Source organism: Eptatretus burgeri, chromosome 8 (assembly GCF_056783735.1).
Source record: "Eptatretus burgeri isolate ZD-2024b chromosome 8, Ebu_testis_v1, whole genome shotgun sequence".
Classification (NCBI taxonomy): Eukaryota; Metazoa; Chordata; class Myxini; order Myxiniformes; family Myxinidae; genus Eptatretus; species Eptatretus burgeri.
Window position 1 is genome coordinate 99765227 of NC_140968.1, and position 14927 is coordinate 99780153.

A 14927-nucleotide genomic window follows, 5' to 3' on the forward strand; every position below is an offset into this window, starting at 1 on the left:
CTGTCTCTCTCTCTCTCTCTCTCTGTCTCTCTCTCTCTCTCTCTCTCTCTCTCTCTCTCTCTCTCTCTCTCTCTCTCTCTCTCTCTCTCTCTCTCTCTCTCTCTCTCTCTCTCTCTCTCTCTCTCTCGAGTTGAACCACCGAGCTGTTGGTTTGAATTCTTTCACTTGTCATATGCCGATGATGCAAATACCTCCTTGTAGATTCGGACAGTGTGGTGTTGTGCATATTGTTGTGTTTGTGGAGTGGATGGAGGAATTTAATCAGAGAGAAAGGATCATATAGAGTTGCTTGGTCCGTGGACGTGTAGGAGACATCTCGATGTACATTAAGTAGGGAAACTGTGAGCTACCAGTGAGGTGACATGTACATGGGGGGTGGGGGGGTGGTGCTGTGTTAATTAGGTAGGGAATAAGGATAATTTCTCCCAGTCTGTAATTGCCCCCTGTGACCTTTTCCTATGTTTTTGTATTTCAGTGAAGTTAATAGGAGGAGGAAGAGCACGTCTGAAAGAGAATGGGAAAGCCTCCTGTTGCATGAGGAGAAAAAAATGTCATGCTATTTTGTGGAGAGCGGACCGAGTATGGGATAGAATCAATGGTCGGAACATGACCAGACAGAAGAGATTGAAGTGAGTGAGTCACAATCGGCGGTCGGCAGACAAAGAAGGTTCAGCGGGAATGGGAGGATTAAAACAGGATCAGTGTTCTGGAAGGAGAACGAGGAGGACACAGTTGTGGGAGGACACGATCGAGTAAGGGGGTCTCGCTGGCTTGTTACATCGAGACACGATGAAATACAGCAACACAATTCTCATGTGGTGCTGTGAATTTGCCCGCATGAAGGAGCAAGATGCTAGTTATCGACTGTTGGGCTGCATCGTGTGAGACGTGCCTCGAAGCCATCGTGTGAGACGTGCCTCGAAGCCATCGTGTGAGACGTGCCTCGAAGCCTCGTGCTGTGCCATTCTGGGCGAGCGAGCCCGGCATTCTGCAGAGGAGCGGCGTCGACCGCCCCAATGGTGAAGATGAACTTTCACGACAGCTTGTGGGCTCTCTTGATGACAGGGCGATCTGCACGAATTACCTCCCGTAGGCTTCCCACAACGAGAGCGGCTTGGCTCGCAACGAGAGCCGTTGTGAGAGACTCTTCAGATCAGCAACCTCAATCGGCTGAAGGGAAAACGTGCTGTAGATGTGGATCTGCAAACCATACAGCCAATTATAATGGCTGCCCACCAAATGATGCCCAGTGCAACAACTGCAAAAAGTTAGGACACTTTGCTAAGGCATGTCAGGACTCTAAACAGGTTCACAACTTTACTGTGCTTGACGTGAATGTGTTGAGTGTAAACAATAGGGGTCAAGATACTGATAAGATGTGCTGGCAGGATGGCCTTGAGGTATACACACTTGCCTCTATGCTGCCTAGCCTGGGTTCGATTCCTGAACCAGATACGAACCACAGGCACAGGCAGGGTGTTCCACAGGCAGGGTGATTCATCAATGTGTGTGCCATCCCTTGGATGGACGCTGAACGGGAATCCTGTCTGCCAGCATTTGTTGGTGGACGTTAAAGTTCCCATGGTGGCCTTCACAAAGAGTACGTGAGCCATTGCCGGCACCATGGTAAAATTCTAAATTCCTGTCCGAACTAGTTGAATGTCAGGCCTGGCCAGCTGGTTTGTGAAGACTTGGGCCGAGCTTCCCCTGGCTGACCCCACAATGTAAGATAATAGTGGTTATTAAAGAATAATAATAATAAGAAGAAGAATGCTGATAAGGTAATGTGCACTGCACAAGTGACTGCTGCTGGGGGAGAGCCAATTGAGATCAAACTAATGTTCGATTCAGGCGATGCAGTATCCATACTTTCCAAATCCGTTTACATGCAATGATTCAATAATGTTGTTCTGACAAAGCCAAAACTATGCCTGGTTAACTACCTGAGAAACCTGATTCCTGCGTGTGGTTACCTGCATGCCAATGTGACTTTTGAGAATTACTGTGTGCCTGCTAAATTTTACATAGTGCAGTGTGGCACTGCCATTGTGGGCAGAGACCTACTGGCTAATGATAGACATGCAACTACTGAATGGTCGCATCACTTCTGCTGCCCAAAGTAGTGCAAACCAAACTCCAGTCGCAACTGTTATTGGTGACAACAAGGAGGACACCTTGGGCTGTGCAATGGGATTTATTAATCTCATTAAAATTCGACCCCACGTGACTCCATTGCAGTGAAAGCTGCACCGCTTGCCTCTTTCTGTCTCACAGGAGCTGAAACACACGTTAAACTGGATGTAATTGAGCTAATCGACTCGTCAGAGTGAGTTTCACCAATTGTAGTTACAATGAGGAAAAACAGAGGGATTAGTCTGTGTATGGATTAAAGAGAACCGAATAAAGTTGTGGTGATTGAGGGATATCCTCTTCCGCATGTGGAGGAAATGGTCACGAAGTTGCGGGGCACACCTTTCTCCACACTGGATCTCCAAAGTGCGTATCACCAGGTTGTACACCTTGAGGACAGCAGGGGACCTCACTGCCTTCATTACGCATGAGAGACTATTTCACCATAAACACATCCCTTACAGACTTGCTTCAGCACCCAGCTATCTTCAGAGGATGATGTCTGCTATTCTTAAAAACCAGCTCAGAGTCCGGGGCTACCTAGACGATGTAATACCTAGACATGACACACACATCAAAGCAGTGCTACAGTGCATCATTGCAGCTGGGCTGTAACTGTACCTTTCAAAACGCCACTTCAGACAGACAGAGCTGTCATTTTTAGGACATCTAGTATGGCAAAAAGGACTGAAATCTGACCCTGCTAATGACCCTGCTTGGTGTCACAAGCACCTGCACCGAAAGACGTGCAGAGTTTGCGCTCTTTTCTCAGGCTCACATCATGGTATGTGAAGTTCATCCCTAACTACATATCGGTCGTGGAGCCCCTGAGACAATTACTGTGAGGTCCATACACCTTCTCCTGGTCAGTTGTGGCACAACAAATCTTCCACTCAGTTAAAGAACTGATTGTCAATCGTCCAGTTCACTCTCTTTGATCCAGAGCTGCACACAGTAGTGACAACTGACGCTTCTGACTATGGTCTTGGGGCAGTCCTAATGCAAATTCATGCCAACAAAACGGAGAAAACCATTGCATTTGCATCTCAGACATTGACTGAAGTGGAAAGGATATATTCCATGGGGAAAAGGAAGCGGTTGGATGCGTGTGGGCGGCAGAGAAGTGGAGGACTCGTCTCTCGGTCAGACATTTCACTTCACACACTGACCGCAGTCCTCTCACCACACTGCTTTCTACAAAAGGATTGGGAAGAGCTGGAATGCGTGTGACAAGATGGTCCACATGGCTCCTGTCATTTACTTATGACATCCAGCACAAGCCTGGCTCTGAAAATGTAATAGCTGATTGTTTGTCTCACCTGTCAATGCCTACTTCAGAGCCCATTCTGGAGGATGATGTTGAGGTTGTCACACTCACATCGACCCTCACTGCTGTGACAGCTAATTAATTTAAAATTGTTTGTCTTTCCTGCCCCGCTCAAGCAAAGTTTTGTGAATCTCTGAGAACAGGCTGACCGAAAACTTCAAACGTCCTAGATCCTGACCTCCCTTACTTCAGATTGAGAACTGAACTGTCACTACATATACAGGTTAAAACCCGTCAGTATGTAAAGTACTTTTTGTGTACCTTGAAAACGAAAACACATAAGATAATGTGCATATGTGTGATTAATTTGTTTAAAAAAATTGCTGCCCCCTTGAACTTTTCTCGAGCATCACTTGGTTCGTCCTAACACCACAAGGGTAGTACAAGCATGCGCACGAGATTTTTTTTTGAATGCGCCTTATTTTCTATTGTTTGGCATTTTCTACAAGCTATGCAATGTCCCTTCTTTTCTACAGTTTTCCACATGGTACATACCATATAAAGGGGTCTTTTCTATGCCCCTGGCATTTTTTCCCAAGAATGGAATGGTTTCTCTGTATTAAATACAGTATTCCATGTTTCAGCCAGTTTTCTTCTACAATTAGAGCACCTGAAAAACTGATATTTTTAACAAAGTTCACTTTGATGGTGCTCCTAATTTTTGCTATGCCCCTAATTAATTATGTGGCTGTGGGTAACTTCGAAGTCTCAACAATTATATTCAAAATTTCACGAACTTTCATCCAACGGTTCATAAGTTATGAGCCCTCGTGTTTAACTATTTTACTATCGGAGTCAAAATTTTTATATGTCCAAATTTTGTGGGGTTTGCCCCTATGAGAAAAAAATAGGGGCAATACCTGTGGGCGCTCACTTGGTAGAATAATGATACTGAGGAGGAAGTCAACGTTGGAGGAAATCAGCAAAATGTTCCAACAAACCAATGTTATAGCAAATACCAATTTTGGGGGGCAACCCCTTCCCCCCTCGTAAACCCTCATAGACCCCGAGGTTTTTTTTTAAAATAGCATGAACAAACTTTGGTAGATCACGGGTGATGAAGGTTGTGATGAACCCCCCGTAGGAATTTTCAGCCCCTGTGTTAAAGTTGCATACAGAGAAACCGTTTGTTATAAAGGGAGGGGTGCTTCGTGCTTCACTTGATTGCTGCAGGAGTGTGGTATTGGGTGTTCCCTGAATATTAATGAATGCATGATGAACCGGAACTGACGAGGTGGAACCGAGAGTGACGTTAAGGGGCTGTCGAGTGAGGGCAGCAGGAGATGCCATTAAAAATGGTTGAGCTAAGGATCCTTCGCGTGGGCTGACTTTACAACACAACAAGGAGTCTCTGCTCCTAACAACACCACAATTGCATATTTGTACTGCACAAGAACAGAACTCAAGCTAATAGTTAATGAGCAAAAACGATGGCACTTAGGTGGAATTTGTTTCGAAAGCCATTAATTAGACCTATTGGCCGATGTATATTCCAAGTTTCAGCTAATTCCAATGTATAGCCTTTGAGATATGAGTGCCAACACATTTCGGGCAGATAGACGGACAGACTGATAGACACCAATGTTGATTTTGAGGGTTTTCGTTAAAAACTCAAGAATGCAGAAAGGGACGTTGCTGAAATTTGGAACGTATTACCTCGATGTACAAAGGATTTACTTCTGAAATTTGCAGCCCGAACAGAAGCTGAGAAACGAATTTTCACTCCCTGTGTTAAATATGCATACAGAGAAACCGTCCCATATAACGGGAGGGACGCTTCACACCTCCCTTGATTTCATCTCTGAGTTAATTTGCTATACATTGTTGTCCACTGAGTTATGCTATACATTTGGATAAAGAAAGGGCGATATGTGGTGTTGTGCATATATTGGAGACAAGGGGGTGACTGGACAGAAGAGAGGTTTCAGGAAGAAATCTGTGAAGGACGAAGAAGACCTGGAGATGGTTTGAATAAAGAAACCCGTTGAACACCTTTGAATCACTCACTCGGAATACTTTCAACACAACAGACAGGAATTTGGACCATGTACTAGCACACATTGGCATACTCTTTTCAAAATTTCATGCAGGATGTTTCAACTTCACAGAATAGGACGTGCTATGGGGCCTAATACCCACTCTGAAAGATTGTATATCTGGTGATTTATGCAAACACCCCAAGGACAACAGTTGTAGTCCCTCCCGTGATCGAACTAGGAGTAGGCATCTCAAGGTTGAGTACCATACCTGTGAGATAATCCATGAGCCCCAGTTTTGTTTGAAACTGTGAATTGGAAAGAGAAAACATTATGACTGATACTTGAGTATGGATAGCATGTTCATCGATTATTATCTATCTAAAATTCCAGTAATCTCTGTGTGTCTGTCTCTCTGTGATCGCTGTTTCTCGACAACCACTGGTCGGATCTAATTGAAACTTGTCAGGTATATTGCTGGGGACCTGAGTATGTGCCTTTTCAAGGTTTGATATTAATCGGACAAGTGGTTCCCAAGTTATAGCCATTTATTTACCAAACCAATGACAGGACACGTTGCTGCGTAGGCGTGGCCGATGGGGAAAGAGCACGTTCCCCATTACGGGTTACAACATACGGACTTCCGGATAGTGATGACACTGTATTATAATAATTTCTCGATTTCTTATGTGCATTTATAGATAAACACAATGCCCCAATCCAGTCGTCGTTTACGAGAGTGAAGGAACGGCCTGTGTGTTTGTTTGAAAGTTTGTTTTTTTTGCACGTACGGCCACGCACGTACGGGCATGCGAGAGCAAAGGAACGGCCTGTGTGGTTGTTGTTTCTGGCACGCGGTTTGAAAGTTTTTTTTGCACGTACGGCCACGCACTAGTATATTTAATTCAAGATAAGGCCAAAAAAAAAAAAATGTTGCATTGGCGTAACCCGCCCGACCCTAAAAATTCCGCCGACCCTACGGTTTTTTTTTATCGATATCAAGTATCTTGTTGATTGCGATCGCGATCGCAAAAACCCGGAAGTGTTTCAGACAGAACCCGCTGCACGCTGCGCTATGCGTATGTCATAGTTTAGCTCGCTGTGTGTGTGTGTGTGTGTGTGTGTGTGTGTGTGTGTGTGTGTGTGTGTGTGTGTGTGTGTGTGTGTGTGTGTGTGTGTGTGTGTGCGAAACGGCTCTGCATATCATCTGTACGAGGGAGAGATATTGCGCCTCGCTCGATCAGTACGTCGTCTGTTGTTTCCAACATGGCCGCGTACTCTATCAAGATTACTGGCATGCTTGGGCCTAAAAAACTGTTCAGCATCTTACGAAAATGCGACAAAGATGCGAGGCTTGGAGATATCATTCAGGGAATTGCAGACGTAAATTGTGACACTGCTCCAATACTTTCCTCCGTGCAAGCGTCTAGCAGTGATGGAGGGTCCTTTTCGGACGTTTTGGCGGCGGAAAAGGTGTCTATCTTAGACGACTTCGGTTATCGCTTCGTCGTGGGTTACTTCAGCCACAGGCTCAGCGATGATTCGGCATCTACGTCTGAGGCTGAGCTGCCCAAGAATGCCTTTGAAATCCTCATGGCTGCAGGCGCAAGGCGAGGAAGATTTGATCTTTCGGGACTGAAAAAGAATTGTAGTTCTGGCATGCCACAGGCACAGGGACTAAATGCAAAGGACCAATTGTTCAATAGCATCATACTATTGCTGGACAAAGAAGCAGTCTGGTTCAAATCAGGAAATCAGAATGAAGCTGAATTCATTGTCAAGGTAAGAATGAAACTGAAGTGAAAGGCATTAGATTTCAACTTTAGACCTTTATTATTAAGTAGCGATCCAAGTAAATACTCAAGACTCTGGATTTAATTTCACAGCTAGGTCTATACAGGCTAGTCAGGAATGAATGACATTTTCACTTTTTAATCTGATTTGTCTAAAAAATGAAATATTGCGGTGAAGTTGAGAAATTTTATACATAGAAATGGTTTTACTCTCTTGAATAGGCTAGTACTATTTTTATTTATCTATAATATTTTCTCTCTTTTTGGTGGTGGGGGGGGGTCGCTGACAAAAAGGGGGGGGGGTACTCGAGCCGAGGGAGATTTTGGGAGGGATTTATTAAAAAAAAAAATCCCTACCTACCTACCCTATTTTTCAGTGACCCGTTACGCCAATGCAACATTTTTTTTTTTTTGGCCTAATAAGATGCTGTTCTATTTTTCATCGTTCACACAGCTGCATAAATCAAACTGCACTTCATGTCAGAAACACCATGGTTTGGCTTCTATAAACTAAAGTAGTCCCAAAAGAATTAACGTGTTGCTATTGGGTTGTCAAGAAAGAACCCAGCTAGTTCACTTATGACCTTCGACGAGAGAATAATCTGGGCTGCTTTAATAATTTTTATTCGAAATATCGTTAGATTTTTCGGGGTCCCTCAACGTGAATAACACTCGATACAAACAAACCCAATGGAAATCTTACACAACAAACCCAGACAGTGTATAATCAGCATAGGCCTACAGGCCTAATGTGTTAGGCTCACCAGAAAACCAAGATGGTGGCCATTTCATTTCATTTTTTGGGTGTTATGGCGGGTGGAGTTAAGCGACAGATGTGGGTGTGGTCCAGCAGCTGTCCGACCAATGGGTGTACATTTCAAAAATCGACCCACAACAAGAACCACAGCAACAACAACAATGCAAAGCTTTTGTAGATTTGCCACATGTCACAGGTAGAAACACTTTCGAGTCAACATATGCAAGTGACGACGTACAAATCTAAGTGACGATGTGCAAATGGTTTGTATAATTGTATCATTTGTTTCTCAGCAACATTATCAAACCATTTATGGATTACATCAACAAATGCTTTTTCTTCATCGCTCACAAATTGTCAACCTGACCTGTAAACAGACTGTAGTAGTTTGGGTAGAACAGCGTCGGGAAAACTGGCATCAGCCCTCTCGCCAGGACTCCACGCATAGCCATCTCTCTGAGGCCCGTCAGCTTCTCTCGATTCTCCTCGCCCAGGTACACTTCAGATAGGCCTTCGGCAAAGATCAGCAGCAGGGGATGTGGATCCTTCGAGAGTCCAGGGGAGAGATGATTGCAGAGGAGCAGGAGACCGAGGTAGAAACTTGGTCCAAACTGTAGACTCTTCCATTGCAATGCACACATCATTGCCACTTACCTATCCTTCAACCACTGTGTTCGTGTTCACGGATCCTTTAACTTTCTGTATCTCTCTTTTTGCATTCCTTACTCTTGGCCTTCCTCTAACACCCCTACCCTTTAACTCTCTGGATCAGCACTCGTTTAGTTCTATCCACTCCTCAAGCATTCATCACCTCCCACGACCCACCTTCTGACCTCCTCGGTGGTTTCTTCCCACGATCTTTTGATTGCAGCACGTCTGATCCTTCTAGTCCGTCTTGATAAAACGTTCTAATCACGAAGCCGAGACGAACTGTGAGTGCATTTAAGGCCAAGTGAGTGGAGAAATTGAATAGTCTTATTCAGGCAGGTGACCACCAATATTAGGTACCAGACAGTGAGTAAATCGGGTCTTGCAGGGAGAATGGTCCTGCTCCGTATGGACCATGCACAGTAGAGTGTATATAGGTCTCACTTTCGCCTTCACCGACTCCTCGTGGCATACTGTAATAATGTCTGTTCTATTTATGTCGCATCTCGGTCTCTCTCTCTCTCGGTCTCTCTCTCTCTCTCTCTCTCTCTCTCTCTCTCTCTCTCTCTCTCTCTCTCTCTCTCTCTCTCTCTCTCTCTCTCTCTCTATCTCTCTCTCTATCTCTATCTCTATCTCTATCTCTATCTCTATCTCTATCTCTATCTCTATCTCTATCTCTATCTCTATCTCTCTCTCTCTCTCTCTCTCTCTCTCTCTCTCTCTCTCTCTCTCTCTCTCTCTCTCTCTCTCTCTCTCTCTCTCTCTCTGAGTATCTCCCCTCCCTCAAGACGATTTTGGACCTGCTAACTATAACAGCAGCTTATAAGGACATACCGCCTCCTCTTAAGTCGAGGAGAGATTAAAGTCTGGCCTCTGTCTCCTCGACCTTAACCGATCCCCCGAGCACTCTTAGGATCACACAAGATCTTATTTTATTTTATATTAAACATTCCATGGAAGTTTGATGATCAGTTCACTTTGCTGGTGTCAAAGCTGTTCATTGCGATCTATGTTAACCCCCCCCCCCCCCATCCTTCTATTCCCTCTGTTCATTACCATGTGGCCACTCCACAGAACTCTCACGTCTCACCCAATGATCTTTGTGGGATCGAGGCTCGTAAAAACCCAGTAAAAATAACTGATTCGAACGCACCAATAGCAGGGTGACAGGTAGACACAATAAGGAAGGGAATGAACGAACAGGAAAAGAGGAAAGAGGTGAGAAAAGAGTGACCTCTGAAAAAGAGGGAATTGGGATAGTGGGGTTAATGGGGCTATAAAAGACCACGACTATAAAAGTTTGATTGGATTGATTATATGAGTTATTATTTGATTCATTATCTTGGCTTCTCTATCCATCAGTTCGTTGTACTAAGTCTGGTGTTGGCTTAACGGTTAAGGTGGCTGGCTTAAGATCCTTGGGTCTTGAGTTCAAGCCCCCTGTTTGGTCGTTGAATTAACACCGGGTGGGTCGACTCAGCCTGTCATCCTTCTGAGGTCGGCAAAATGAGTATCAGCTTCCAGGTCATGGAGGTGCTTCCTGGAAATGGGGGCGTTGCATCAGCGGCACAGCTGTGTGCCCGCAGAAAATGATGCAGCCAGCAGCCAGAGGCTAATATGAATAAATAAAGTTGTTCATTCTTGTCGACTCGAATCAGGATGCAAGTATGTGGGTAAATGGCAGGCTCGAGGAGACTCTCCAGAGGAAGGAGAGGCATGACCGGAAGGCCAATTGCACTGACCTTCCAATTGGTGGCCATGCTTTTTTTGAGGAACCATGCATGACCCAGGCCAGAACAAAATGTGGGATTGTTATTGGCATGATCAGAATAATGAACATGTGGTTTGCGTCGGCAGACAGGTAGAACGGTCGGTGAAATCAACAGAACGTTGATTGAGGTGTACTAATTGCTGTGGGAAACGAGAAGCTTAAGCTTTGGGCAATAATCCTTCATCAGAGCAAAAAAAAAGATTAACGCCTGAAAAGTCATGTTCTCCTTGCGACGAGAGGACACCAAATGGCATCTTGGGGGACATTGTAGCTTTCAATTTGATTGCGCACGGCAAGAATTTAACTCATGATGCATAAAGAAGCTATCAATCCCAAGACCACCGGAATAAAAAGTCAAATATAAAGTTTAATAATGCAATGGGTAAATGAAACCAGGGCAGGAACCAAGAACAACTAGAACAGCACTCGGGGAAAGCGCATACCTCCACCAGGCTGAACAGTACACGTCTTGTAACCCACCGATGGGCTGAATCTGGATCCACACCTGAACCAAAATCTAATCGCCTTGTTCTTGTCACCTGACCAACTCATCCACCTTGTTTTGTCATCACTCGTCAACAACTTTTTGAGATATCGTGCTTTACATTAGTTTAGCCTTATCTCTCAATGGTGAAGAATCACTTACAAAATTTGGCAGATCAGGATTTGGATCGTCACCAAAATCGAATCAATTCTTCCGTGCCACACACCAAACATGTCCACCAAGTTTCGTCCGAATCCGTCCGCACCTTTTTGAGATATCGTGCTACATATCGTTTTTGACCTGATCTCTCAATGGTGGAGAATCACTTAAAAAATTCGAGTAGTTGGATCTGGATTCGGACCATCACCAAAATCGAATCAGTTCGTCGTTGTCACACACCGAACCTGTCTACAAAATTTCGTCCAGATCCGTTTACAACTGTTTGAGATATCCTGCACACAAACAAGCAAATGAAATTGCTCGTTGAGCAAGGAATTGCCGGAATAACTTTGTCACATCTCCATGATCTCTGAAAAAACAAAAACCTGGAAATCAATTTGGTTCTTATAAGTCGATAGTGCTACGGTTTAATAAGTTACAGCACTTAGTTTGGTCATGATCATAACTTGGAAGTCAATCCGACTTGAAATGGCGTTTTTATCACAATTTGAAAGTTTTGACCCGACCCCCCCTGACATTCGACCCCCGACCGCTAATAAGGGTGTTGGTGTGACACCCCAATGAGACATATGTTTGGATGCAGAATTAGACGATGCACATTTTGGATTTGGTTTGAAGTCGATGTGACCATTTTAGCGGACGTTGTTGCGAAAATAAGAATTTCGGTTTTTCGATGACCTTGACCTTGACCTTGACCTTTGACCTAGATTCACCAAACACGACAAGTGTCCAAGTTGGACCATGGCCGACGTCTGTACCCAGTTTGGTCATGATCGCTGAAACGGTGTGGCTGCTACAGGGTAAACAAACACACAAACAAACAGACAGACAGACACACAGAATGACACACACAACCGACCAACATAATTGCTAAAATCCAAAGGATTCCGGCAATTAACAAACAGACAGATAAAAAGGGGTGAAAACATAACCTCCATCACCTTTGGTGGCAGAGGTAAAAATAATCTTGATTATAATTCATGGACCGGTGTTTGTTACTTATGAAATCTAAAAATTTCGTAAGTATATTGAGGATTTCCGTTCCTCTGTGTGTTTGTTTGTTAATCGGAGATCGGAGGTTCCTGTTTTCACCCCTTTCTGTTTGTGACTTACGAAATCGAAAGATTTTTGTAAGTATATTGATCACTTCCGTTTATGTTTGTTTGTTTGTGTGTTTGTTACTTATGACATCTAAAGATTTCTCACCGATACTTCATGAAGGACAGACTGCGGAATCGTTGAAATCCACAAACAACCAGTCCTGACAAACGGGTCCACTGGCTTAATGTTCTTCCATTGGGCAGCACACACATCAATGCCTCATCCTGTCTGAACAACATCAAGTGAACAGTTGATATCTCGATCAAGATTGAAACCCTGGTTTGACAGCTTAAAGCTGAGTGTACATATACCTCCAGGGTCGATGCTATCCTGTCAGCCATGAATACTCAACCAATAACCTACCCCAATGCAGCCATTTCATCATCAGTGCTGGTACAGTCACCAGTCTACACTGGTCGAATCCGTTTTGGTAAAACGACCATATAGGTCTCGCTCCATCGAATGCAGCCTGTGGCTGCTGGTTGCATCATTGGTTGGGACACGGCTATGCCGCTGATGCAGTGCCCCCTTACCAGTGCACTGGTACTCATTTTGCCGACCTCGGAAGGATGACAGGCTGAGTCAACCTCCTGGTGTATTAATTCAGTGGCCAACGGGGCTTGAACTCAGGACCCTAGGATCTCAAGCTGCCACCCTAACCACTAAGCCAACACCAGGCTTGACCATATAGGTCAGGTAAGTTAACGATTCTGCGGCTGATCGCAGCGTTTTAATCTCCGCAAGCGTACCCACTGAATCACCGTCACCCAAGCTGTATGCTGACAGGAGACCACTTGACTGATTTAATGAGGCCGAGCAAATCTTGATCATGTGGTGTGGTCCTCTCTGGCATCAATCGACCTTTAACAGGATTTTAGCAAACCACCAGATGACGCCACCGTGACAGACATAAACCACCCAGAGACCAAATTAGGTTTATGGTGTACTAGCAGGGCCAGGGGAACCCAGCGTTGCCCGGAACTGTCCTATTCCTGTTGGCATTTTGAAGCTTTTTTGTGGGGGCCTAAAACACTTCCCTATACCCACTAATGAATGGGGTTGGGGATCATTTAGCATTACCTTTCACGTTGCTACAAAGGTTTAAGCACAAGACCGATTAAAAAAACTTTCCAATTTTGTTTTTTCAAAATTTAGAATATTTTTTGCGTTATAGCGGGAGTATCCAGCATCCAGCATTGTTTTTAATTTAAAAAAAAAATTCAAAATTATTCTTATTATTATTTGGCCTAAAACACTCCCAGACACTCACTGATCCATCCATCCATCCATTGGGACCATTCTCTGTGCAGAGCGTTGGTGCTGCCTCACCAGTCTCGTTGGCTATTGGACACAATCCTGGACGGGTCGCCACTCCAACACAGTGTACCAGCAAGCTGGCACTCATTTTTCCGACCTCAGAAGGATGACAGGCAGACACAACCCCACCTGATATTAAATCAACAGCTGAGTGGGATTTGAACTCATGATCCTTGGATCCCCAGCCCACCACCCTAACCATTAAGCCAACACCAGGCATACTCACTGATGAACATGTGAAAGTTTGATAAAGAGCCTTGCGGCCATCTCAGAAAAATGGTAACACACACACACACACACACACACACACACACACACACACACACACACACACACACACACACACACACACACACACACACACACACACACACACACACACACACACACACACACAAACTCTGATAGTATAGACTCGCATGTAAGACCCATCCCTTCACTGACTGGATTACCAATCTTTGCTACAATACCAAATCTATGGGGCAAGAACAAAAAAGGATTCCTGGGAGTTCCTGTCCTCCATGCGGGGACAATGAATGTCAAGTTGGCGTTTGCAGTTTCACCACGTGTACGCATGTACCCACACACCAAACTTACTTTTTTAATTAATTATTTATTTATTCCATCACAATCCTTCCTGAGAGTTCTCTGAATCCACCGTCATTGGTTTCATTGAAATTCCGTTAATCTGTTCTCAAATTTTGACATGACAAACAAACAGACAGACACGGTTCCTTTCATAACATCCATGAGCTATTTTCCACCCCGCACTACTTGACGTGGTAAATTTCGATGCCGCCATTTTCACGAGCCAGGAATAATCCACTGGAACGAGTATGATAATAATTGAAGTGAGTGCGAGGAAAAACCTTCGGAGGGTAAGGCTTTATTTCACTTGATTGAAGCCGATTCTACAGACACATAAAGGAATACATGTGCAGCGAGGAATACACGTGCAGTCGATCACCGCAAAATAAATCAGCAATTAGCCAGCATAAGCACAGAGTCCGGTATACTCTCAATTTTCACCATTCAACGAGCACCAAGTGAACCACCGCCGTAAATGACAATGCCCCAGGGACAATCCTACCGACCGCGCGGCATCACGGTTTTATCTGACTGCGCGACACGTAATCGCGCGTCACATCCTTTAATTCATCACATTCTCCCCATCTTTAAAATGTAACTAGAGGCTCAACTAACGCACCATGATTACTTCAACGCTATAGGAGCATACATTTCAAGCAGTGCGAACTATTTAAACTGCAGAAGCATACATTCCAAGCAGTGAGGATTATTTTGAGTTATAGGAGCATGGTAAGGTGCCATCGAGGGATGCCGATAATCCCCTTTACAGATCGAGTCGGCAAGGGGGTTTTATCCGTCGACCTCTCCGGGAGTAAATGGTGGTTTCACTTGAGGGAGGATTCTGATCCTCTTGGG

At 44.5% G+C, this 14927-nt stretch overlaps 2 protein-coding genes across 10 annotated transcripts in view; one reads left to right on the forward strand and one right to left on the reverse strand.

Moving 5' to 3' along the window:
* Positions 1 to 9185, reverse strand: part of ENPP6 (ectonucleotide pyrophosphatase/phosphodiesterase 6) — a 33446-nt gene extending 24261 nt beyond the window's left edge. The window contains exon 1 of the mRNA XM_085893241.1: positions 8351 to 9185. Coding sequence (XP_085749367.1) covers positions 8351 to 8627 — 277 coding nt within the window. The 5' untranslated portion in view covers positions 8628 to 9185. The remainder of the gene's footprint in view (positions 1 to 8350) is intronic.
* Positions 1 to 14927, forward strand: part of LOC147022380 (uncharacterized) — a 214946-nt gene that overhangs the window by 83749 nt on the left and 116270 nt on the right. The gene's annotated exons all lie outside the window — the stretch shown is intronic.